Source organism: Convolutriloba macropyga, chromosome 11 (genome assembly GCF_964194025.1).
Source record: "Convolutriloba macropyga chromosome 11, txConMacr16.3, whole genome shotgun sequence".
Taxonomy (NCBI): Eukaryota; Metazoa; Xenacoelomorpha; order Acoela; family Convolutidae; genus Convolutriloba; species Convolutriloba macropyga.
The window spans coordinates 36,195,474-36,223,095 of NC_134478.1; the positions used below are offsets into that span (position 1 = coordinate 36,195,474).

At 35.6% G+C, this 27,622-nt stretch overlaps 2 protein-coding genes across 3 annotated transcripts in view; both read right to left on the reverse strand.

The window, feature by feature from the left end:
- The window catches only part of LOC142350034 (putative trans-acting enoyl reductase Rv2449c), a 31,585-nt gene extending 24,431 nt beyond the window's left edge, over positions 1-7,154 (reverse strand). Inside the window, exons 1-2 of the mRNA XM_075401939.1 lie at positions 6,864-7,154; positions 1,736-1,988 (exon numbers count right to left, since the gene is read on the reverse strand). Of these exons, the coding sequence (XP_075258054.1) occupies positions 1,736-1,988; positions 6,864-6,913 (303 nt within the window). The 5' untranslated portion in view covers positions 6,914-7,154. The remainder of the gene's footprint in view (positions 1-1,735; positions 1,989-6,863) is intronic.
- Positions 7,155-13,738: 6,584 nt separating this feature from the next.
- LOC142349232 (uncharacterized) overlaps positions 13,739-27,622 on the reverse strand; it is a 31,645-nt gene continuing 17,761 nt past the window's right edge. For both annotated transcript variants that reach the window (XM_075400658.1, XM_075400657.1), the window contains exons 3-4: positions 23,337-23,507; positions 13,739-14,304 (exon numbers count right to left, since the gene is read on the reverse strand). In XM_075400658.1, the coding sequence (XP_075256773.1) occupies positions 13,847-14,304; positions 23,337-23,507 (629 nt within the window). In that variant the 3' untranslated portion in view covers positions 13,739-13,846. The remainder of the gene's footprint in view (positions 14,305-23,336; positions 23,508-27,622) is intronic.

The following is a 27,622-nucleotide window of genomic DNA, read 5'->3' on the forward strand; positions in this document are numbered from 1 at the left end:
TGATCTTGTGTGGTTAGTGGAAGACAGTGACAAACGTGGATATTACAATCTGGGTCGAATAACCGAAACCTTTGAATGTTCCGACGGAGTGATTCGATCAGCGAAAATCCGAACAAAAGATGGATACTACAAGAGGCCAGTAGTGATGCTCGCGCCAGTACTACCAACTGGCAATGATGTTTTCACGAAGGAATACAGGGCCGGCGATGTTGGAGCTGAGTTTAAGGAATAAAAAAATTGCGTAGGAAGTAAAAATTCAGCGCAGATTCAAAACAGATCCAAATAAATGCGTAGGACGAAAACTATTACTGTGTTCCATTTTTATCCCTTTTATCAATCCCCTTAGCGAGGAAACTGTGTATAGCAAATCAGAAACAGCCGCGTATGCCACGTCAGCAGAAAAAATTGTAAACAAACTGAACAAAAATAAGAACTCACAAGTTGTTTTGTCAGCCTAGCAACTCGAGCTAGCACATAAACTCAGCAATAAAATTGTTGAAATAATATAGTTTTGAGCAGTATATTTGTTACTGCGTCTTGCCAAAACCAAACAAGTGAGCAGTATAATTCTTAAATCGATACTGTGTCTTGATACCAAAAATTTGTCTTGAGCAATATTCTATCTAATATTGTGCCTTGTATCGAAAACGTCTCGAACAGTGAATTCAATTTTCTCTGTCCTGATTTCCAATCTTCAACTCGTGAGTACTCTGCGAAAATCACAACACACACACCTAGGATTGAGTTAGAAACCAATTTTTCATAACACTTCTCAGGCATATAGTTTTTTTCTTAGATTTGTTTCATCAAAACGATTGAACTGGTAAACATATAGAGATCCCGTATTGTGTGATCTGTGGACGCAGTTCAATTGAGAAAAAAATTCAAACCTAAGTTGGTTAAATTAGTTAATGCAACGGTAAGTACAGCAGAGCGGATATACAGTTACAGAAGCAAACTGCATAAATGAAGTATCCGGACAGTTTTTGTTACCACTCAGAACGAACTGGGCGTTGTAAAACTTACTTTTTGAAACACAAGGAGAGCAGCCGTTACACCAAAAGAGAAATTTTTTTAACTGTTTCTCAAATTTGTTTGTTTTTTGATGAAGCAGTACTTCTTCTGAAACCAAAATTATGGAAAATAATGAGTCGTTGCGTTCACAGAGGCATAACATATTACAATTTTTGGGCAATTTTTTTATGTAAACAATTGAAAGCCTGTGCCAAATAGGTAACAAAAATTGAAAAATTTTGATGCAGGTTTCTTCATTACCAGGAAAAAATTGGGAAATGCAATGAGAGGCAAATTTCCCGCTGTTGAAATGGCATTGGCTTGCATAGTTAAGGTTTTCAAGAATCTCCACAAGCATTTCCGAGAATTAATGTTGCGGGTAACCAAGGCACATTGTATTACGTCATCTCATTCGTTTTCTGCCTTCGATTCTGTTGCTTGAAAATTGTAAAAAAAAGACTTTATCATTCACAAACTATTTCGAGGTTTATGCTCACCTGACTATAAAAGTTTTGTGATAATTATGACAAATCTAGTTTAAGTGTTGAGCATCTGCGAGCAAAGTCTCATGAGACGATAATATGTGTGCAGTCACAAAAAACGCTTTCTTACTTACTAATATAGTTATCTTTTCTCACAGCCAAATTTTCAAGCGGTTGAACAGATGTTCTTTGCAGAATAAATAATAGGAGGGTGGGAAAAGGGGAAAAGAAGCACATTCTTTGACAGCCCTTGGATTATGCTTAGCAATCATTTTCACAACCCATGGCAACTCGAGGGACAAGTCCACGTAGTGACACATGTTCCTCACACAACTTTCCACCACTTGGCTTCCGAACCACGAGTATGGACCAGCAAAGTTGAGCAGAACACGACTCTTGCTCGTTATTTTATCAAGTTCGTCAGTCACAAAGGCGTTAGCAATCAACACACTCACTCGACCCATGAAGTTGTTCAGACCCACCATTTCATTACTGTTATAATATGGAAATGCTTCTTAGGGAAATGCTTTTGAGTCGATTAGTTTTGACCAAAGCCTCATAATAAAACTAATTTAAAACTGCTTTGAAGCATCGCTTGACTACCATATTGACGGCCTATGACAAGGTGCGAGGCCCACGTGATCTCTGATGGAGGGAATTTCGGTTTGAGGTCTTTCCCATTATAGCCCCCCCCCATGAAATGATAGCCCACCATTATGGTATAATTACCATGATTAGGGTGTGTGTGTGTGTGTGTGTGTGTGTGTGTCTGTGTGTGTGTGTGTGTGGGGGGGGGGGCTATAGGTTATTTGACCACTAAGCTGGGGGGCTAAAATGGGAAAGACCCGCGGTTTCTTGAACGCGTTCAAGTGCGCAACCCACGTGGGTCTCATACCCCGCGTGCGCAACCCAAGTCGGTCCGATCAGAGATGGTTTGCGTTTGTGTCGCGCAACTCAGCCTGGGAAACATTTGAACCCTTAGGTTTGAGGTGCATGACCCATGTCAGTTCTGATCCGACCAACTTGAGTTGCGCACAGGAGGTATAACGAAACCCACCCGGGTTGAGAAATTGCGACGAAATCGAAGCAAGAACTGTCGTTTTTGGTCGACTTTTGTCGATTTCGTCGGTTTTTTATGTAGGAAATGTCGATTATCCACGTTTTCGTCGGTATTGTCGGTATTTGATGTAAGAAGTGTCGATTAGCGTAGTTTTCGTCGGTATTGTCGTTTTTGGCAGTTAGAAGTGTCGATTATCGTCGTTTTTTGTCGGTATTGTCAGTCTCAATTTGTTTTAAATACAAAAGAAATAGAGGAAAACTAAGTGACAAGTGGTGCAGTGGAGGAGAAGGTGGCTAGTAATTTAGGGGTCCAAGGTTCGAATCCTGGCAGGGACTGTCCGGTTTGTCAGATTCTTAGAAAGGCAAAACCCGACGATTCTTACATTAAAATACCGACGAAAACCGATCAAAACGACGAAAAAAACGTAAGGGCTTTGATCGGTTTTGGCGAAGTAAAAGCGACGAAAACCGACGATTTCTTATGTTTAAATCCGAAGAATTTCTCAACACGGGCAGCCATAAAGTCTAAAATCTAAAGTTTACTCCTTCCTTTATCTATAGTTTTTCACCAGCCTTTCAATAAAGAATTTTATAAAGAATAATTCTGTCCGCAACCATATTATGTGTTCATAATTGATTGAACCAAAATACAAAGCGGCTTGCCTCAAAACCTAATGCCATATCACGGATTCTTCGACAAAGATTTAATCATCATATGCATTTTTTGTTGCTAAGTTTGCCTGAATGGATAATTTTTTCCTATCGTAAAAATTCGTGCAAACCACTACAAGTAATGTACACAATAAAACATTACGATTTTGGATCTTTTCTGCAAGCAACCCCCCCCCCCCCCAGCCCTATAAAGCCGTTAATTTAATACCCCCAAAATTGAAGCTTTTGCGATTTGTAAGAAGGATATTTGCATTTCATTGAACCAAGAGTGTCTAGGTAGATTGAAGGCACTTTTAGAATAGTTGTTCCGACCCCTCTTGAGGGGGGGAGGAACTATATACTCAAATGGGTTTTTTTTGTTCAGTCAATTTTGGCCGATCGATATATTCATCGTACATAGTTGAGACTAGTATCATTAGAAAGCTTGTACAGCGTAGAATATGGAATTAAAAAGATTTTTTTGTTTTTCGTTTTTGACAGGGAGATATCGAGGTTCAAACTTTCGAGAAAATAGAGTGAGTTCCGTTGATTTCATTCACCTTTTTTCGGAATTTTTGACTAAAATTTCGCCAATTTTGATAAAATTTAATGAAATGTTTCAAAGAAATGTTGTTGATTTTACGTTTAAAGACAGAATATGCGGTCAGCTATTTTAATTAAATTTTTTTGTCACAAATTCCGGCTAAATGTTTCACAAAATTCAGACTTTTTCATCAAAAACAGCACGAAATAAGTTTCTTTAGTCCACTTTGATTAAATTTGCAGGAAGTACACACCCAAACACCACTAACACAATCTCTGTAAACTCAAAAGAGGGCTAATTGCGCTTCAACTTCAGTTGAGAGTGCTCTATAAATAAAACTTCGCCGTTTTTTGCTAACTTTATTCGTTGATTAGCAAAAACGCAGCATTTATTTTTGATTTTTTAACTAACAGAATATCTCTATCATTGACATTCCAAAAATTAAATACTCCTAATAGACAATTGACATTAGCAGGACTAGTTCTGTACCAATCTTGGACCGTTACAATCCAAAAATAATTCGGATTGTCTGCAGTCGGTTTTTTATTTAAAAAATTCGATTTTTTTAATATTAATTAAATAACAGAACATTTCAAATCAAAGCTCACTAGTGATAGGTCCTACTGGCTTCCTAATTAGCTCAAAATTAATTTGTCTAGTTGATTGCTTGAAAGCTTAAGGTCGTTTTGACTTTTAAAATATTTGATATTTAAATAATAAATGGCTTATTGAACTTTGCCTCCATTTTTCATTTAATTTGGTCAACTTGTAGCTTAGTGTCAGCAATCAAAGAGTGCTCCCTCTTTCTGCTGAATTCAAATGTGGTCTTTTTTGCGGTTTTACGCCTTAAGTTATTGTGTTCTGGCTTTGGTACTACTAGATTTCACATTTTTTTTTAATTTTTAGGTTTTTGACCATTTTTCATGTTTTCTAGTTTTGTCAAATTGTCAGTTCATATATCACATTTTTCGCATTCAAAATAACGCACAATTGATAAAAATTAAATCCTTAAACATATAGATTGTGATTCTTTACCGCTTCGACAGTACTTTCTCGAAAAAATTAGTTGAGTTTTTAATTTTGTCTTTAACTGTCGGTTTTACTTTGTCTTTTTAGTCGTATTTAATTTCCTGTACAATGGCGCGGTTTGAGTGGCTTTTCTTGGAAGAGTAGATGAGCCGATGTTCTGATATTAGAAGATAGATAATGGCTTTCATGACTTTGAAAACAATTGTTTTTTCAAAATGAAAAAAAACTTTTAAACTTCGTAATTTTGTTCCTTTTATTGTTCGTTTGTTACCTGGTCTCGTTAATTAAAGGTTAAAGATGACATTATTTTTGTCAAGGGAAGGTGTCAAGAGGGATTGGTGTAACAAATCCAATGTTTTTAAAGAATTCGTTATGACTTTACAGGCTTCGACACGGGTTTTTCACAAAAAAAAAGCAAATGAATTTTTGATTTTTGTCATATTTGCCGTTCTTTTTGTGGACGTAAGACATATTCTGGATAATTGCGGGTCTCAAGGGTTTCTTTTGGAAGAAGGGACGAACATATTCAAATTTTTCAATTTGTAATTAATGGCTTTTATATCTTTGGGAATAATTTTTTTTCGAAAAAAACAAGTATTACATAATTTTATTTTTTTTTCATTTTTGTCTAATAGTTGCTTAGTTTCAATACAGAACCGCCACATAATACCTTATCCTTGTTCGACAAAGGTGCAATCGAACATATTTTGGGGCCAAATTATGATTTTACGGCTTCCAAAGAATTTTCTGGCAAGTTTTAATTGATTTTTAGTTTGTTGTCTTTTTGTTGTTCTTTTTGTAACTGCATAAAAAATTGAATACCAAGAGTTCTTAATTCCCTTCTATAGAAGCATTGGTAATTGCAAACCTATGGGATATTTTAGTTGATTCCTAATGGTTTTCATTACTTTGAAATTAATTGTTTTTTTTCTTAAAAAAAATTCAGTGAATTTTCTAACTTTAAAGTTTCTGTTCTTTTTTGTCTAATTGTCACCAAGTTTTATTATGAACTGGTGAATAACCATTTTTGCTGGTGAATAAAAAGTTATTTTGTTTTTTTTTTTCAGTTTAATCTCACGCTATTTTGTCTTTGTTATTAAGTTTCGTTTTTTAAAACGGACATAAACTTTTTGATGTAATTAATGTTTGTTGTTGTTGTTTGATTTTGCCGTTCGTCTTCGCTCGCTTTCTTAATATCGGCATATCTCATCAATCTAATGCATCATTTTTACTCCGCTGAGTTTTTTGCTTTGGAGGCTATCATTTCTTTCATACGCCAGTTTTTTTTTTGAAAAATACTTGAATTTTTTGTGTTTTTCCATCTGTTTCTCATTTGGTAGACAATTATGCCAAAATTGTGGATGAGCGCGGTCGGAACCTTATGTGCAATCGCACATTACCGAGCCGCCTTGTTTCCGTAAAAAAATAAAAATCAAGCCCTTATTGTAGCCGATAACGTCAAAAATGATATAATACAGAAACTTTTATCGGTACTTACGTTATATGCAACAAATTTTGGTTGAAATACGTAATACCTCCAAATCATAGCTGTGCTAGCTTTGGGGGGTATCAAACTAAGCGGGGGGCGCTAGCGAAAAAGAACGGAAAAGATCCAAAGGAATATTGGCCAAAATGAAATTATCATATGAAACTATGAAAATTCAATTATTTTTAACATAGTACAAGTACACATGCTAAAAGTATGTGGGGTTTCTTTACGTGGGGTTTACTTCTTATCTAAAATTAAATGTTTTTTTCCAGAAAGGTTCTAGGAAATAAACCCACACGTGAAAAACCCACATACTTTTAGATAGGAAATAAACCCCCACGGAAATATGCCCCCATTTTAAATTTGAATTTTAGTCGCAATATTTTTTTCGGTTTTGATAGTTTCATATCAACCCGTGTTGAGGAAAATGAAGAAAACGACGACAAAACGACGAAAACGACGAAAACGACGAATTCTTACAAAAATATTGTCGTTTTTTCGTCGCTGTCCACAACACGGGAAGTGGCATGGCCAAGCGCGCTATATGCGCTCTAATTTATATTAACTTTGCTCCAAATAGTGTAAAAGCATCTCCCGTATTTGGTTCAGATTCTTCTTGTGACGACCTGCAATCGCAATGTGCATGTTGCTGACCAGAGACGTGTCAGGGTGTTCCGCAAGGTAGAGACACGCTAGTCGACCAGTGAAGCCAGTCGCCCCAAAGATAACAACATCTAAGTCTTTTGTGAACACTTTCTGTTGAATGTAGGTCACCAGTCTGGCGCTGCTTGATGTCCTTGAAATTAAGGAAGCCTGTTTATCGGTGAGTGTGGGCTCACCCGGTGCTCCTGCTTCAATTGGTGGGGCGCCGGTTTAATTTTCCCTCTGACGAAAACTTCAAAATATGCAAGAAAAACTTTTGAATTTGAAGTTTTTTTCGTATTATAGACCCCGCCCCCTGCTTAATGGGGAAATGGGTATTGGAAAAACTCGAAGACTGGAATATGGTTCGAATCAAACGTTGATAATTGTAACTATAAATCCATAAGGGGATTGTTTCCGTTGTGCCCCCAGTAAATTATGCGCACCCAGTGAGAGAGCACTTGCCATTACATATACATAATAAACCATCAGGTAAAAATATGACACTTGCTCTTGGGTTGCAAATAATATGCACCTACTAAGCTGGGGGCACAAAGGGAACAGATCCCTTTACGGTACCAATTATTTGGTACCCCCTTTCCCCAACAGCATACCTCCTGCAACCTCCTTCTACACATTGTACCATAGTAAATAGCATTTCATGAGTCTTTCCCATTGTTGTGCAAACAATATTTTAGCCCCCTATTCTGGTGTAATTTACCGTAAATGGGGGCTATACGCTAGGGGGGGGGTATAATGGGAAAGAACCCAATTCGGATCTATTCTGTTTTGGCCCCCCAGCTTAGTGGGCTTATATTTTTTACGCCCCCCATGCGCACGTGCAATTTTTTTTACATAGTAACGTGCTATATTACAACACATAATTTGAAATTGGGGGGCGTAAAAACACTTTTTTTTGGGGGGGGGGGAACAGAATAGACCAACCATTCATAATCCAACCGTGGGTCACCAACTTTGTTCATGAATAGCAAGTTTACGTTTGTTGGGGATTAGAGACGAGGGAAAAGCAATAGTTCCCTGTCGTGACATTTTTGGCCTCTTCGCGAAGAACTTCATCGGCAGGTTTTTCATCATCGTTTTTCTTTTCAGATTGTTTCGAAGGCTCATCTTTAGTCAATTCATTTTCTGCAGGTTTCTCGTCTGGAGCCGTCGGAACATTTTGGTTTGTAACTTGGACTTCAGCTGGGGTTTCGGTATCTTTCTCGGCTGGGGTCTTGGTTTGAGTTTTATCGGCCAAATTGGGAACCTCCAGTTCTAAGACATCGTAGTAGGGGAGTGTTTTGTCTTTGTCTATTTTGTGTTTTTTGCTGCTCGTACTTGTTCGTCTTTCTAGTTTTGCTTCTGGCAACACTCAGTATGTTCCGATTCCCCTAATCCCCATACAGAAAGAGTTCTGGAGGAAATCAGTTGTCGTTAACATATTGTAATGGATCCCCCCAGGACTATAACTATTAGAAATTTGAATATTTTCGTATTAGGGGCTATTCTGTGTCACTTCTGTATCATAATTTGAGAACCCATGAAAAAACGGGACTTTTCAATTCTAAATATAGCCCTCCCCTCACAAAAATACAACCCCCTTCATTATTTTATCTGCTGGTAATAGAGGTATATAATATACGGGATCTTTTTCGTTTCTGCCCCCTCAAGCTTAGTGGATGCATATTATTTGCACCCCCCAGACACACGTGCCATATTTTTACATAGTGATTTACTATGTAATGGCACGTGCTCTGTAACTTGGGGGCGCATAATGTACGGGGGGGGGGGGGGGGCACAAACGGAAAAGATCCAATATACGTTATAGGACCACAAAGAGCGGGGGAGTGTATATACGTTCAACGGGTCAACGGGAGCGGGGGGGGGGGGGTGCGTTGTGGCGAATTGGAACACTGTCTTTCCTTTGGTGTCAGAGTCTTTAACTGATTTGGACTTCCTGCTTTTAGTAGACTCCTTCCGTTTGCTCTCCTTTTTCTCCTTTTTCTTCTCACTCTCGTTCACTCTCTTGCTCTCCTCCTTACTATCTTCCATGTCTCTTTGTTTCCCGCCTGACTGCTCTTTCCGTTCACGCTTTGACTTCTTCTTCTCTTTGGACTTGCGGGAATCCTTCCTTTTCTTATCTGTTTTACTCCTCTCCTCATCTTCCTCCATTGTATATCAGATAGAACAAAACTCTAAACCATCTGCTCTCTTCCAACTGCACGTGCTTTCATTTCCATCGATATTTAATAACAATTAACCCAGTATATCAAATGATAGAGGACTTTTGATCAATTCGGAGCTTCGAAGTTTAATAGGATCTTTTCTGTTTTGCCCCCCCCCCAGCTTAGTGGGCTTAGAATTTTTACGACCCACAGGCTAACGTGCTCTTTTTTACATAGTAACGTGCTATATAACAACATATAATTTGTGGGGGGGGGGGCGTATATTACACGGGGGGGGGGGGGGGGGTTGGGGCGAAACAGAATTGATTTGTTTAATATTATCGGATTAAGAAAGTTTGGGTCGTTCCCATAGCCACCAAATTTTGTAATCACATAACGTTTAAAGTGCCCCCATTTACCGCAAGTATTCCATAATGGGGGTCTATAGTTTCGCGATGGGGGGGGGGTCGCTACAATGCGAAACACTCGAATATTTTTTGTTATTGACCCATCAGTGTGTTATGCTCTGCTCTCCCGCGTTGAAATATGTCTCACCACATAGCGCTGTGTGATTATGACACGTGTTCTTATGGGCAAAAGGGGAGGTGCACTTCACGGAAACGTAGAGTAGAAATGTGGGCTAACACAAGGAATCAAGACAAACCTATTAAATTCCATTACCCCTTTTTTCACGTCTCCAGCCCCTGTCTACCTTGGACGTCAGACAATTTCTGACCAAACTTCCAAAATGATTCCGCTGGCCGGTGATGTCCATCAACTAGCCAGGACCATCGCCAACTTTGGGACCTCAAAAACTGAATGTTAGGGTTGTCTCCGCTTATTGTTGGAAGTGTTCTCACTAAGACTGATATTATCTTATTACATAGCAAATCACTGTGGAATTATGAAATGTGTGCTTATGGTTGTAAATAAAATGCTCCTACTATGCTGGGGCAATAAAGGAAAAGATAAAAAGAAACTGTGAAATGATAAGCAAAGTTTGCTTTTCGTTTCATTATTTTTTGTATCTTTCGATTTGTGCCCCAGCATAGTAGGAGCATTTTATTTGCAACCATAAGCACACAATTCAAAATTCCACAGTGATTTGCTATGTAATAAGATAATATCAGTCTTAGTGAGAACACTTCCAACAATAAGCGGAGACAACCCTAATACTCAGTTTTTGAGGTTCCAAAGTTGGCGATTCTCCTGGCTAATTGATGAACATCACCGGCTAGCGGAATCACTATGGAAGTTTAGTCAGAAAATGTCTGAAGTCCAAGGTAGACAGAGGCTGGAGATGTGAAAAAAACGGGTGAAGGAATTCAATAGATTTGTCTTGATTCCTTGTGTTAGCCCACATTTTTACTCTACGTTTCCGTGAAGTGCACCTCTTCTTTTGCCGAGCCTCGGGTATTTAGTCTACTGACCTGTAGAGGAATGAACTCCAAGCCAGAGCAAACTAGAGCATCGGTGCGAAGATCATCTGGGGTCCAGCTCTTTGAGGTGTTGTGGCCCAGCACCTCAAGTCTCTCTTTATCTCAACAATCTTTCGGGACAAGCAGAGCAAGTGTTGTCTGGACCGGACATGTAGTATAGTCACTCTTCATCTTCTAGCTCTGCGATCACAGTTGCAACACTACTCTGTGATGCAATTTCTGTGACTATCGCTACAACTTTCTTGTCTGGACCCTAAACAGTATTTCTTACAAGATGGTCTTCACTTCAGTTACTAACAATGCGCAGGAATCACACAAAGTTTTCGTACCCACTACCAACCATCTGTCAGTCAAACAGTGTAGCAAACATTTGGAGTCTAGCCAAATCACTAATAAACAGTCAGCATCATCTACTAGTCTCGAAAGTAGACCATCTTATGCTCATTGGAGACATTTCCACAGTAAGAGGTCAGGATATATAGCCGCAATAGTCATTTTTAGCAGGGTCTCACTTACAACCACGCTGCTAATTTTTTTCAAGGGCGCTAATTCAATGCTCTGCTTCGTCAACTCGCATATCAGGCTCTTGCCTGCGCCGATGTGAATCGGACTGGCAAGAAATTCGTTAGAACTAATTTGTATTAAGTCCAAGTTAGCTTGTTCAGTGCTCAATACTCAGAGTGTCCACTTTGCTAACTTTTTCTAACTGAGCTAGCGGAAGTTACCCAAGGGGCCCCACGTGGAGGTTAAGAACCAAGGTTGTGCCCTACGGCTCAGGCTCTTCTTCAGAAAACTGTCTTCGTATCATTGCACAACCAAGTCCCCTTTCCTTGATGTGCACCTCCCCTTTGACCGGAGCCTCGAGTTTTTAGTCATCACACCTTTGGAGGATAGAATTACAAGGCATGAAGACGAGAGCATTGGTGCGAAGACCTCTTGAGGTCCTGCTCTTTTGAGGTGTTGTGTCCCAGAGCCTCAAATCTCTATGTATCTCAATCATCTTTCGGGACAAGCAGAGCAAGTGTTGTCTGGACCAAACTTGTAGTGTAGTCACTCTTTATCTTTTTAGCTCTGTGATCCATGTGATGCAATTTCTGTGGCTATCACTACATCTATGTTGTCTGGACCGTACACAGTATTTCCCATTAGAAGACTTTCATTTCAGATACTAATTATGCGCAGGGATCACACACAAATTTCTCTTCCGCTATTCACCATTTTTCAATGAATACAGTGCAGCAGTCATCCCCAACTCCCTCACATCTCAACCATACTAGCCCTGCGTTCGTTGCCTACTAACAACGGTTTCTAATTGCTAAGACTTCACAAGAGACTTTAATTGGAGTCTAGCCAATTCGCTACTAGATTATCAAAGCTTCATATACTATTCTCGATTTTACTTTTGTTATTTTGTTGATTTTCGAATCTGTTAACTTTGACCACTTTTAGCTCATTGGAGACATTTCCAACAGGTAAAAGTCGACGGGAACTTTTTGTTCACATGGTCCCGCCAACAAACATTTTTTCTCCCTTCTTTCAAGGGTGCTAATACAATGCTCTGCCTCAACACTTCGGATCACAGGCTCCTGCGTGCGCTGATGTGAATCAGACTGGCAAGGAATTCTTGGAACGAGTTTGTTTTACGTCCATAGGTGACTTGTTCAGGGCTCAATGCTCAGACTGCCAGCTTAGCTAACTCCCACTAACTGTGCTAATGTTGGTTACCCAGGGGGCCCCACGTGGAGGTTACTGACTGATGTTGCAACACACCTATAAACTATCTGCTTTAAAATGAGACGGTGAAAGATTCATATAGAAAGCAAAAGGATTTAGAAGTCTCTTTCACATAAACAATCTTGTTTTTTAATGACCAGGACGGTGTTATCTATTTCTCAGCCGCTACTCAAATTTCGTAGAAATATGGGACTTCTTATTAACCGTTAAAAAGTGTCCAATTAACCATTAATCATTGTCTTCAAATGTTGGAGGTGAATTCGTTAGCTATCCTCTTCATTTGCATTATTATCCGTAGTTCTGTAGTTTAATTTAGTTAATTACCAGGCTTCAAAAAAGCACGGAAATCTCTCCCACGGAAGTATTTCCCAACAGAGATAAACTCTAACGGAAATGGATCCATTTTTGACTATTAAAGAGCTACACATTAGTGCATTTGGTCCGACCTCGCGTGCCATGCCGATGTCTTAGTGGCCTGTGAAACTATCACTAACAAGCAATTTATCACGACAAAATTTTGTTTTTTTTTTGAAAATTTCAATAACTTTAATATCCAGATTTACAAAATACTCAATTGTCACACTGAATTGAGGCTGTATTTCAAATGGAAACTTGTTTTAAAAGATTTAATTTGGTGAAAAAAAACTATTTTTTAATTCGAGCTATGATCTTGATGCTTAATTTGAGTTTAAAATGTCATCTGGTATGTAATAGCAGCTCATGGTAAGGAAAATTGTTTAAGAAAATGCTCTAAATTTTCCAATTTGCCCCATTATATCATCTTTAATTCAAGGGTACATCACAGTTTTCAAAGTTCAGTTTGACACCTAGAGACACATCAGACAACCTTTAAGTCTTGGCGTTATAATCTAAACATTTCAATAGATGTTTGCAATTAAAATGCTTGTTTGAGAAACGCTTTTTGAGATCGTTCAATTTGTCTATCTTTTGGGCTTCTGTTTGTTGCACTATAATTTTTGAGAGGCAGCTTTATGCTCCTTTGAAATGATCTGCTTTGCATGCACCTTAAATTTACCTTACAGAAATTTTTTGTATGTTTTTGAAATTTGCAATTAATATGCAGTTTTTTTTGTGTATTGACAAAAGAGTACAAGTAAAAAAAATGAGCTTACAAAATGCTCAGATTGTAAGCTGTAACCTTTAAGCTCTTTTCCAAATGTTTGTTCCCTTTAAAAGAGCGTTCCCAGCAGTTACCAACATCACTCATGAGCTGTTGTGCTCCAAGAATAAAACTACTGCAAAGAAATTTACCATCTGCTGACAACTCAATTTAATTTTTTAATGCAACATTCTATTGCCGGTTTACTTTATCATTTTAAGTTTCCTTGAAAAGGAAAATATACTGCCTTTAATGACAAATCATTCTGGCGCCATCTTTCTTGCGCTATAATGTGAAAGACTCCTTGTTTCACTTGCTGCTGATAATTAATTGGCTAACTATAATTTATTTTCTCATTAGCAAATTCAAACTCAATTAATAAATTTATAATTCTCTCAGGATAAGGTATTAACATTACTAAAAATGTGACACGGAACAATATTTGGGGAAAGGTGAGAAAAGCAGACAGAGATTAAAATCAAGCATGTGTAATCTGATCGTCGCTCACATCTTCTATATGAATCTCAGTAGTCGATTTCTTACAGTCGGCTAATTGATCATTATTCATGTTTATCGCACTCGGCAGATTGTTTAACGAATGCTTCGATATAGAAGGTGATCTATTAGCCGAATGCCTAAACTGTCTCATTTTGGAGAATTTCTCAATTCTGGAGCTGTAGATGTCTGGACTTCGACAGTTGATTACACTTTCGCGTTCACGTTGGATAACTTTGACATCTGTTACATTGTGGGGGTAGGCAGCGGGTTTGCGGGATATTTCACGTGGCTGTAGGTTCTTGATTGCCCCCCACTCCTTGAAGAATGTGGAAATTAGGACTCCCCAAAAGAGGAATGCAAGGCATATAATAAGACTGTCACCGTTGAAAAATTCGTCCATAGATTTCTGTTCTGACAAGAACTCCTGGTTCACAGCTCCTAAAAAACACCAAAGATTTTTCTCGACGATTAGTAATGATAGCAATTTTATTTCTAATGGTAGCAGAAGGAGCAAACTATGTTTATAAAGTGATTCTTAAAATGTAAGTATTTAACCAAACTTTTTTGTTATGGTTAAAAATTAGAAATTTGAAATTAAATTTCAAATTGAAAAATAAATATTTTGTTGCTTTGGAATTTGTTACGTAATCAATAAGTTTGTGTTTCTACTGTAGTGCTCAGAAGCGTTGTTAAAAGTAAATGTGTTCAGTTTTTTAAGAAATTTTTGAAATGAAAAATAAATCAGATTTTCATCCTTCATCATCATTTAAACATAAATAGGGACTGTTAAAAAGACTGCGCAAAAGTACAACTAAACTAATCAAAAATAATGATCAGTATTGTAAATCTAATTTTTTGCGGGAACTTAGACTCAGATTCATGGGAACTTCAGCTATAAAGCAGTAAAAAAACAAAAATCCTGCATTTTGACAATTTTCTGCCGATCCGTCAAACGGTGCATTTTTAGATCCATTCTGTTCATTCCCGCCCAATGAGCACAAAAACGTTAAACCTTCTGGAGGCACGTGCTAAAAATATCACAGAAACGCGCTACATAACAAAACATAAATTATATGAAAACCCAGCGATTGAGGATTGAATTTTTTTACCAATAAAAACCAAATAAACCATTACTCAGACAATTATCAGTCAGTTTCCATTTTTTCCTCCAAAAGAATTTGTTAAAAGCAAATATTCAATTCTTTTGTCGGAAGAACTTTCAAAATGAAAGTTTAATCAGATTTTTATCTTTTTTATTTGCATTAGGTCACCATATATCGCCTTTTGTCGCAAAATCCCACAAAACAAGACCCCTTTAGAAATTAAGATACGTTGTGTGGAATTAAAAGAGGTAAAATATTTTTTATAAGCATTGCTACAAAAAAACTACTGGAAAAAATGTTATAAAGTCAGTTGCTCTCAAAGCTATGTTGTTCTCAACATTCAGCGTCTGATTCCCTCTCTTGCTGATTTTAGTCAAGATTTTTTTTAAAATTTCTTTTTAAAGCAATGCATACTCATCAGAAGTTTGGCGGATATTAATAGATTTACTTTTCAAGCCTACCTTTTTAACCGAGAAAAACCAAACTTGTTTAATCCAGAGTTGAATGAATAATATTGGGCTGGAAGTAACTTGAATTGTACAATATACAGACAAGATATTTAAAAGCACAATTAGCTTTTGAAAACAAAGTACTGACGTGGTTAAAAACAAAAACTATTCAATGAAATCAATTTATGTGTTTGCTTGAGTATCACTTGAACACAGAAACACAGCTGAAAGAATCAAAAAATATTGACCAGTACTATGAACTCATTTTTTTCTCAGAAATCCTTCTCGGAGTCAGTAAAGGATTGGATTTAGAAGAATTTAGAAGAAAAATTTAGAAGAATTAAATGCCTACTATTTTTTAAATGCCACGCAAAGGTCATTTCAACTGACTTTATTGAGACTAAAACATAATTTGACAAGAAGAGCAAGAAAAAAGGCAAAAAAATGGTTTGAGTTTTTTGAAAACATATAATTAAGAAAGCCTCGAAATCAGTAGCTATTTACTGAAGGTATAAAATAGGATAATTAGTAAGTCCATCAAAAAAGAACTAGCCGTCTTCTTTTTCAGAATAGCTCTTTGAACTACAAAAAGAACATCAAATGCAGACACAACTTCAAAAATCTTTGGAATTTGCGAGGAAGATATCGAAACATGCGAAATCGTAAACGAATAACTGAAAATTTTACATATGTTTAAATTGTCTATATATACGATATACTTTTAGATGGGCTCTTTTTCAACTTAAATGGGACCTTTTGTTGATGTGATGATGTGAACCGAGACTAGAGACAACTATAATGTTGACAGTTCTCCAAAAATAGAAAAATTTACATGAAGTTTTCTAGTATCAGTCACAAAACCTTAATTTAAAGCAAAAAACAGCTAACGGGATCACAGATTACCTCAGAATAAGATTTATAGTTTGTATCTTTAATAAAATTAAGCTACAGCTTGCGGATATAAGAATGAAAAAGTTATAAAATTTGTAAAAATCAGTGATACATTCTTCGAAACAAATAAATATTAAAAGTCGTAATAGCCATTATTTATCAATTAAAAGTTCTAGTTAGTTTCATTACACTTCTTCAGATAACCAACTTGACTTTTGATTAATTAGGTTGTGCCAAGAAGTTACGTACAACAAATGCCGCCAAAACTCAAGATTTCATTGAAAGTTTTCAAATACATTTAATTTCTGTGTGAGTAAAAAACCCTGGAATTTCTCTGAAACCACAAAAATTAATCACGGCGCCCTAATGAAACGTAAGACGTACCTTTTTTCAATTGAACCTCTTTATTTTTAAATCTTATGGGTTGGGCGTTTATATTATATGTCTTAATTACAACACTAGAGCTAAAATGATTATTTGCTATACGACCCATAGGTTAGACAGAAAAAAATCTCAATCTGTGTCTTAAAGTGTACTGTTGTTACCGGACGTATGTGTAGTTTAGTGAAAGTAAAGTAAATAGATACGGATTTTAATTTATATAAAGTTGTCATGGATAGAGCACAATTTTGATATTATTCATTTTTTGAAAGTTACGATCGAGTTTCTAATCTTAATTAAGTAATTAAATGCATTTTACTGTTGATTTTGTTCTAGCTTTCAGTTTCAGTTGCTGTAAGAAAACCAGACTGACAAATGCTGCCTATATTCCCGCTATGAGGAGATTGAAGAGAGAAGAGACTGGTGTAGAGCAACATTGAAGGATTAGATGAGCGGCTTATATTGGCGCTAGCTATATTATGTTCTGTTTTCCCTCAGCTATTGTCCTCGTGGCTCGTGCCTGTTTAAAAAACAAGTGAACACGGATGTTAATCACGATGCTTACGGCTCGCTCAGAATCAATCCTTAAGTCATCCGTCGAACCAACTTTTCTTAGAATTTTATTTGTCATCTTTTCGCTTCAGAGCTGCTACTGTGAAAAGCGGTCGGGATAGCCTCAAATTCTTTGACTTAGTCCACCAATACCGGCATGGTATCAGCTAAGTGAACAGTTTATTAATTAATACAGCAATATGGACTAAGAATAATGCAGTCCTTTGCTCAAATATATTAGGCAGCGCATTCTCACTTTGAATGCTGTCCGCTTAGACTAGGTCTAGAGCTTTAGTAAAGTCAACGGGCGAGTAACTTCACTTCTCCAAAATCTCTGAAATCCAAATTTCGAATTTAATTGGCTGAAAAAGCGAATCAATGCAAGAAAATTTTGAAAACAGCGACTCGTTCAACCAAAAATTTTCATGAGTCCAAAAACTCCCAATGAGAACAAAACTGGCCATGATGTCACTGCTTGTCTTTTAAAAGCGCTTGATTGTGTCTGTCTGCAGTTTTAAATTTGTATTTCTGCCAAATTTTGACAGAAATCAGCATATTTGGGCTAAATCAGCATTATGGTGCACTTTTCCATGAATGAACGTCGAATTTTTCACAATTTACCAAAAATTAGGGCCCAAAAAGTTGGATCAAATAGTTGATCAACTCTCTTTTTTCTTCAAACGTAAAATCAATGATATTATTGTTGACAATTTTAACATAATTCAGCACAAGTGGCGAAACAACTGAAATCAGCGGAATGTTCACAAAGCCTTAAAACTCAAAAACTCTCCGGAAAATTCAGAAAAATCAATTTTTTGCCAGGTTATTTTAATGATGCCACTCACGACTCTTGGTCATGAATATGTCAATCGGCCAAAATTGACTGAACAAAAAACCCGTCTGAGCATTTAGCTCCCCCCACCTTTAAAGTGGGCTCGGGACAATTATAATAAAATCTAGATATTCAGGATCCTGTTTCTCAGATTTCTTATGCACTTGACATAAATGATTTGCAAACAAAACTGAAGACCGCAATTTTAACTGTCTCTGCAAGTACGGTCAACTTTTCTGAAGCTAAACTTGTTACTACTCCAAGGATCATATATCGGTCAGTATGAAAGAGGAACAACAGATCGCTTTGCAAAACAGCAAAAGAGATAGGAATCTGAAATTTCTGACACCGGCAACTTTTTGTTAATTTGGATTTTGAGCAAGGAACTTAGACCCTTAAACTATTTGGAGAAAAATGGGTGGTTAGAAGAGTGTTATCACAAACCGTTTGGGCCCAAGTTCTGTGCCTTCCATAGTTGTAACTAATTATTGATGACCAATTTGTAACCAATTAAGAATCGGTAATGACAGCTAAAAACAAAACAGGGGAAAAATTGAAGGCGTAACCTGAAATAGAGCTTTGAACAACAAAGTTGAGCCATACTTACTGGTCGTTTCATTTATAATACACAACAGCAATTATTATAACGATTACTTTTAGAAGTTTATTATTATATCTACATATGCAGAAAAAAGAAAACAAACAAATTAGATTTTGATTCTACCAAATTGATATGTGTTGATTTACTTGCTTTCAAAATGTTAGCTACATAATTTCCATTGCAATTTACAAGTCATCAAACAACCAGGTGATGCAAACTGGCTAACTAACTTTGAGAAGGCATTAATAACTGTAAAGCAATTTTTAATAATTTCTCGCAGCGATTAGAACAACTTGTGGGACAACTTATCAAAATTGATTATTGCCACTTTTATGATGTAACTTGTGTTTTTATAAACAACAGCAGTGAACAGTGGAATAAATTGGTAGCCTAACCCCGAAACAGTGTCGTCTGTCTTTAACTGAGGTCATTCCCGAGCGTGCCGACATGGAGTGCCGGCATCTCGTTCCAACAATACAATTCTTTTGATCGCAACAAGATTCTCAAGAAAAAACCATTAAAAAGTGAACACGAGTAATAATTGCGATTATCTGTCTCCTCTAAGAAATCGCGGTGTTCAATTTTTTTCAATTTTGGCACACGTTGCACATTTTATTAATCACTATGCGCTCTAAATGACATAAATAACTGTGTGATATATCTGTGTTTTTCACATAAATAACTGTGTTTTCCACTTTAAGTGAAAAACTTAAAGTTTGATTTGGAAATTTGATTCATATAAAAATTTTCTTACCTTTTGTTGGTGAAGTGATATTATTGAGTAATGGCTCTTAATTCGAACTGAATCGTTGCTTCAAATTTGTTCATACCACGAGTTTATCAGAGCAAATAAAGTCATTTTGGGTGGAAATTTTGTCATTCCCACGATAAATGATAATCATAAACTAACTGGTCCTCCCTGAAGATATCAGTGACACGTTCACAAGTTTGGAGAACAAAGTGTTAAGTGCAACAAGGCGGCTCGGTAATGTGCAATGGCACATAAGGTTCCGACCCCGCCCATCCACAATTTTGGCATAATTGTCTACCAAATGAGGAACAGATAGAAAAACCCAAAAATTATTTTTTGCGAATCCCAAAAAATCCCAAGTCTTTTTCAAAAAATTCTGTATGAACGATAAGATAACCTCCAAAACAAATAACTCAGTGGAGTAAAAATTGATGCATTAGATTGCTGTAATATGTCAATATTAAGAAAGCGAGTCAAAACGAACAGCAAAATCAAACAACAACAACAACAAACATTAATTACATCAAAAAATTTATGTCCCTCTTAAAAACTAAATTTAATAACAAAGTCAACATACCGTCAGATAAACCTGAAACTAAACAAAAATAACTTATAAATCACCAGAAAACATATGCGACCAGTCCATAGAAAGGTTTGGTAACAATTATACAAAAAAGAACAAAAACAGAAAAGTAAAAGAAATTAACTTATTTTTTTGAAACAATTAACTTCAAAGTAATAAATACTATTAGGAATAAAATAATATTACCACAAATTTGCGATTACCACTGCTTCTATAGAAGGGCATGAGGACCTGACCTTATTCATTTTTTAGAGCGGCTAAAAAGAACAACAAAGAACAAACAAAATTTCAATTGAAACTTGCCAGAAAACGCTGTCAAAACCGTCAAGCCAAATTTTGGCACTCAAAATATATTTGATTGCGCCTTCTTCAAACAGCTATAATGTAGTACGTGGCCATTTATTAGTAAGACTAGGTAACAAGTAGGCAAAAAAGCGAAGTGCTAAAGTATGTAATACTTTTAATTTTTTTTTCGAAACAAAATTACATTCAATGTCATGAAAGGCATTAATTACAAAAAGAGCTATTTAAATATCGTCGTTTTTTCATGAAAAGGAAACCCTCGAGACCTGTAATTATCCAGAATATTTCTTGCATCTACAAAAAGAACGTCAAATATGACAAAAATCAAATTAATTTAATTTTTTTTTGTGAAAAAGCGGTGTCGAAGCCAGTAAGGTCATAACAAAATCTTTAAAAAAAAAGATTTTGGGACACCAATCCCTTTTATTCTCTTGACACCCATAATGTCAAATTTGACCTGTAATCAACTAACGAGATTAGGTAACAAAAAGAAACATAAAAAGAACAAAATTGCGAAGTTAAAAAAGTTTTTTTTTTTAATTTTGGAAAACGAAGGGTTTGAAAGTCATAAAAGCCATCAGCTATCTGCTAATATCAGAATATCGGTTTTTCTCTTCTCCCATGAAAAGCCAATGAAAGCTATCACTATACAGGAAATTTCATACGACCGAAACGACAAAGTATAAATGACAGTTAAGACAAAATTAAAAAATTCAATTGATTTCTTCAAGAAAGAGGCGTCGAGGCCATTAAAACGATGATTTATATCTTTCAGGATTTTAATATGTTCAATTGTGCTTTAATTTGAATGCTAATAAGGTGACATGAGAACTGTCAATAATGTGATAATGTGACAAAATTAGAAAACGTGAAAAACTGGCAAATATCAAAACAAACAAAAATCTAAAATCGTGTAGTATCAAAGCCAGAAAACAATAATTTCAGGCTTAAAACTGCAACCGAGAATAAATGTTAACTCAGTAGCAAGAAGAAGCAGTCTTTTTTTGCTGACACTAAGCTGGAAGTTGAACAAATTAAGAAAAAAATAGAGGAAAAGTTAATTAAGCCATTATTTATTGAAAAGTCAGTTATTTTTAAAAAAGAAACGACCATAAAACTTTCAATTAAAAAACTAAATGCATTAGCCTGGAGCTGTTTAGCAAGCGAATTGGTTGGACCTATCACTCCTGAGCTTTGATTTGATATGTTCTGTTCTTTATTATTAAAAAAAAGTCTTTTTTTTTTAAAAAAAAAGACCGACTGATTACAACCCGATTTTTTTTGGATTGTAACAGTCCAAGAATGGCCCAAAAACTACCCCTGTTAATACTTATTGTCCGTTAAGAACAATTGATTTTTCGAATGTTGTAGATATAGATAATTTCTGAGTTGAAACTCAAAATAAATTTTGCATTTTTGATAATCAACGAGTAAAGTTAGCAAAAAACGGCAAATTTTTAACTACAAGGCACTCTCTGTGGACTCTGAAGTAGAAATAGCCCCCCTCTGAGTCTACAAAGATTGTATGAGTGTTTTTTGGGGGTGTACTTTAGGCAAATTTAGTCAAAGTGGACTAAAGTAGCTTTTTTCGTGCTGTTGTTGATGAAAAAGGCTAAATTATGAAATGTTTATCCAGGTTTTTTGACCAAAAAATTAAATCAAAACAATCAAAAATGCTTGTTCGTCTTCAAAAATAAAATCAACGACACTTTTTTTAAAAATTATAACAAATTTTAGCAAAATTGACGAAAATTTAGGCAAAAATTCCGGAAAATGTGAATAAAAACAACGTGAATTCACTCTTCTTTTCTCAGAAGTTTAAGCCTCGACAACTCCCTGTAGAAAACGAAAATTAAAAAAATCTTTTTAATTTCATATTCTACGCTGGACGAGCTTTCTAATGATACCAGTCTCAAATCTCTACGATGAATATATCGAGCGGCGAAAATTCACGGAACAAAAAAAAACCCAGTTGAGTATATAGTTCCACCCCCCTCAAGAGGGTCGGAACAAAAATCTGCACTAATATTTGTCATATACGGCAGGAGACGAATCATGTTCATTCTCAAAGTATAAATTAACCCATTATAGCTAATCTATATCTAGATGCATCTGTAAATTTTCATACTGATGCGGACTATAATATTTTGATTTCAGTTATTAAAATTGAACATCAAATTGAACTTTGAAATGTTTTCTTAGAAAAATCTTAGACGAGAGCTCATGTTAAAATATGCATTTGAGTTTTTTCGTCTTAAGGAGGGAGAATTCTTACCGCAAAACTTTCTGACTCACTTCTCAAAAATTTTTGACTCTCTTGAACGAAACCTTTATGCAGAACTTCAGTTTTCTGTTTCAAAATAAAAATTATTCTACAAAATCAAAAACTAAGTTGTTATTGCATTTAATCTTGAAAGTTCAATTGAGTAACAAGCGGACTCAATCGCACTGCAAGCGACCAACAACTAAACGTACCAATCCAATCATTGAGTTCTGTTTTTTTTTAATTAACTTTATTAAGATTGTGTTAAGCGCCATTATCGTATACACAATAAACCATGGCCGAAATATAGTAATCTTCTTCTTCCTATCAACACCTTTACTTTTGGACTTCAGCAGGCCAGAGCAAAATTCGGGGAATTGTTCAGTGTTTCTAGAATTTTTCACTCACTCATTTTCCAGAAAATAACTTAAACATAAACTTAAGAATGGACTTTCGCTCTGGCCAAAATCATTATGAATTTTTTTTATTTTCAAAAATTGCTCGAGAAAAACCATTTGTTCACTAATAAGGCATAAATTATGCTTAATGTTTGGAGTATTGAAGTTGACAGCGTTCTATGAAATTCCGTGACTTTTTGTTATACTAGATGATTGAAATTCCGACACTCATTCTTTTAATATACGTGGTTGGAGTTATGTTATTTATCAGCTGGCATCTCTAGTTGATGTTCACTCGTACTTAACTGAAGTTTTAACCAACTGTTCAGCAAAAACCCTCTTAAACATTATAGCTTCAATTACCTATTGTGAACTGCTGAAATTGTATGATACTGTGTTTATATTGCGCATTGGAATTGTGTTGAGCGACTACTGTGACATTGTAAGTGCACTCTTCTAACTGTCCCACATAAGCTGAAAAGCGACGCACTTTGGGATCGAGAGTGAAGGCATACACTGAGGAGTTGTCCCCAGCTGAAACAAATTTACAAGGCTCAATATTTAATTTGTAAAATTTTGAGAAAACTTAAACAGTTTAATCCTCTCATGTTGTGATAACAACTGTTGCATATCTTACTGATTAAATATGTCAACACCAATTAAATGTTAAAAAATCTTAAGAACCAAAAAACTTTGATGCGAAGGTGAGGCATTGAAGAGCTTCAGGAAGGTAAAACAAAAAATCCATTATGTTTTTCATGTTTTTTCATCTTTTACGTTTGTTGTATAACTCAACCTATTGTGTTGCTGTTCTGAGTAAAACAAGGCGGCTCGGTAATGTGCGATGGCACATAAGGTTCCGACCCCGCCCATCCACAATTTTGGCATAATTGTCTATCAAATGAGGAACAGATAGAAAAACCCAAAATTTTTTTTTGGGAATCCTAAAACACCCAAAAAAGCCCAAGTATTTTTCAAAAAAATTGTTTATGAACGATAAGATAGCCTCCAAAACAAATAACTCAGTGGAGTAAAAATTGAAGCATTAGATTGCTGTGATATGCAAAAATGAAGAAAGCGAGTCAAGACGCACAGCAAAATCAAACAACAACAACAACAAACATTAATTACATCAAAAATTTATGTCCATTTCAAAAAACAAACAAAACTTAATGACAAAGTCAACATACCGTCAGATGAACCTAAATCTAAACAAAAAAACGTATAAATCACCAGAAATGATATGGACCAGTCCATAAAAAGGTTTAGTAACAATTAGACAAAAAGGACAAAAACAGTAAAGTTAAAAAATTGGCTTATTTTTTTTCAAAAAATTAACTTCAAAGTAATGAAAACCATTAGAAATAAAGTAAAATATCCCAAAGGTTTACGATTACCAATGCTTCTATAGAAGGTTATTAGGACCTCTCCTTATTCATTTTCCTAAGCGGCTAAAAAGAACAACAAAAAAACAACAAACAAAAATTCAAACGAAACTTGCCAGAAAACGCTGTCAAAACCGTCAAGATATATTTTGGCCCTCAAAATATATTTGATCGCGCCTTTTTCAAACACCGGCAATGTAGTATGTGGCCATTTATTAGTGAGACTAGGTAACAAGTAGACAAAAAAGAGAAAAGGGCAAAAGTATGTAATAATTTTGATTTTTTTTTTCGAAACAATATTATATCCAAAGTCATGAAAGACAATAATTACAAAATGCAATTTTTAAATAGGGTCGTTTATTCATCCCAAGCAAGCCTTTGAGAACTGCAATTATCCAGACTCTGTCTTGCGTCTACAAAAAGAACGTCAAATATTTTGTAAAAGAACGTCAAAATATTTACCTTTTTTTTGTAAAAAACCGGTGTCGATGTTAGTAAGGTCATAACGCATTCTTTTAAAAAATAGATTGTGTGACATCAATCCCCTTTGACACTTTCCCTTGACACCCATAATGTCATATTTGACCTGTGATTAACGAGATTAGGTAACAAAAAGAAAAATAACAAGAACAAACTTGCGAAGTTAAATAGTTTTTTTTATAGTTTTGGAAAACGATTGTATTCAAAGTCACGAAAGCCATAAGCTACCTACTAATATCAGAATATCGGCTCATCTATTCTTCCATTAAAAGCGAGTGAAACCTATCACTATACAGGAAATTTCATACGACCGAAACGACAAAGTAAAAATGACAGTTAAAGACAAAATTAAAAAATTCAAATAGTTTCTTCAAGAAAGAAGGGTCGAGGCCGTTAAAACGATAATATATATCTTTCAAGATATTTATATATTCAATGATGTTTTATCTTGAACGCTAATAATGTGATATGAGCACTGTTAATAATGTGATAATGTGACTAGAAAACGTGAAAAACTGGCAAATAATTAAAAAAAAAATCTGAAATCTGGTAGTATCAAAGCCAGAAAACAATAACTTCAGGCTTAAAACCGCAATCGAGACTAAATTATAAATCATTAGAATGAAGAAGCATTCTTTCTTTGCTGACACTAAGCTACAAATAGTCTAAATTAATAAAACAAAATAGATGAAAATTTCTTTAAGCCATTATTTATTTAAAAATCAATTAGTTTTAAAAGTCGAAACGATCATAAACTTTCAAGTAAAAAACTAAATCCATTAGCTTGGAGATACTTAGGAAGCCAATTGGACCTTTTACTCCTGAGCTTTGATTTGATATGTTCTGTTCTTTATTATTAGAAAAGGTCTTTTTTCAAAAAAAAGACCGACTGATTATAATCCGAATTCTTTTTGGATTGTAACAGTACAAGATTGGCCCAAAACTAGCCCTGCTATTGCTTATTGTCCGTTAACTGAGTCTAAAAAGATTCTAATAGTGTTGTTTGGGTGTACTGCCGGCAAATTTAATCAAAGTGAACTAAACTATCTTATTTCGTGCTGTTTTTGATAAAAAAAAGGCTGAATTTTGAAATGTTTATCCAGAGCTTTTGACCGAAAAAATTAAATCAGAATAATCAACAATGATTGTTTGTCTTTAAAAATAAAATCAACGACACTATTCTATAAAATTTCAACAAATTTTAGCAAAATTGACGAATTTTTAGACAAAAATTTTGGAAAATAAGAATAAGAACAACGTGAATTCACTCTACTTTTCTCAGAAGTTTAAACCTCGATAACTCCCTCCAGAAAAAGAAAATTAAAAAATCCATAATTATATATAAAATCCTTTAATTCCATATTCTACGCTGGACGAGCTTTCTAATGATACCAGTCTCAACTCTCTACGATGAATATATCGATCGGCGAAAATTGACTCAACAAAAAAAAACCCATTTGAGTATATAGTTCCTCCCCCCTCAAGAGGGGTCGGAACAATAAATAATTGCCTCTGTTCTTGTACCAACTGAGTGAGAAAAAAATTGCGGTGAACCCCGTACGCTTTTAGCGGACGGTCAATTTTAGCGAGGATTACTGAATTGTCCAACAATAATGCCGAACGTTCTCAATCTGTCGGCGGTTACAGTTTTAAGTTTTATAATATTGGTTGTCGGCCTGCGACAGGCAAAACTTCGTTCCATTTTTCAACGCTGAAGGAGCTTAACGCTAAATGAATTCATCTCTCATATCGTAATCTTAATTTAAATCAAGTGCAGAATATCTTAATTTTATGTTTAAACTTGCCCTCCACCGCGCCGCAATTACTGAAAAATTTTTATCGTTATACTTGCACCGCAAAAATCCAAATTTGTTCGGTCTTGTAATGTGAAACAAACAAATGCTCGTGTCAAACAAACCAGTGATATTCATTCTTATAAATTTTACAACTCTATTTGAGTTGCATCATTCGCTTTTCTTTCGCTGAGCCAATACTAGACTTAGTAAAATTAAGCTTAGAATAAATTGTTCCGCTAGTTACTAAATTTTTCTTGTAGGCGTAACTGGCATCGCGATTATTGCATCCCAAAACTATCAAAATGCACGATAACGATCTTAATTAAAATGCACGAGCTTAATTAAAGCCATCTATCCTTGCTCAAGAAAAAAATTATCTGGGACAAACTACTAGAATATAAATCGGCTTATATTTGTCTTTCTTTGTAACCAAAGCACGGAGAGCAAATTGAAGACGCAACGGACCAACTAGAATGAGATAGACAGATCAAGAATGCAAAGTTAAAGCTAGTCGAAACTCACGGAATAAAAGTTGAAAATCTGGCGTCTCTGTGGTGACTGGCCCTTAATTAAAAGCGAGTGCTAACTTTGTTTGTCTACTATACCTCACTATTGGCACAGAAAGACGTTAATTTCAAATCAAACGTAACATCACGATGTCATCAGTAAACTCACTACTAGCAAACTTTGGAATTTGTTGGAAGCAGTCTCTTTCAACCCCAGAATATCACTTTCGAGTGTGATAGTTTGTCCTCCCGCAAGAAGAAAAAAAGAGAAAGCTGAGAACATTTCTTCAATGTCTTGAAAGAATTATCAGAAAACCTCAGTTATGAGGTTCGCAAAGAAGATGCAGTACGTGGTATATTTGTAAGAAACTTGATAGATTTCGATAAGGAGAGGAAAATACTGAGAGAAACGGTTGATCAGCAACGCACTCTAAAAATTGCAGTAAAAATACTGTTACGGCTGATATTAGTAGCGAAAAACT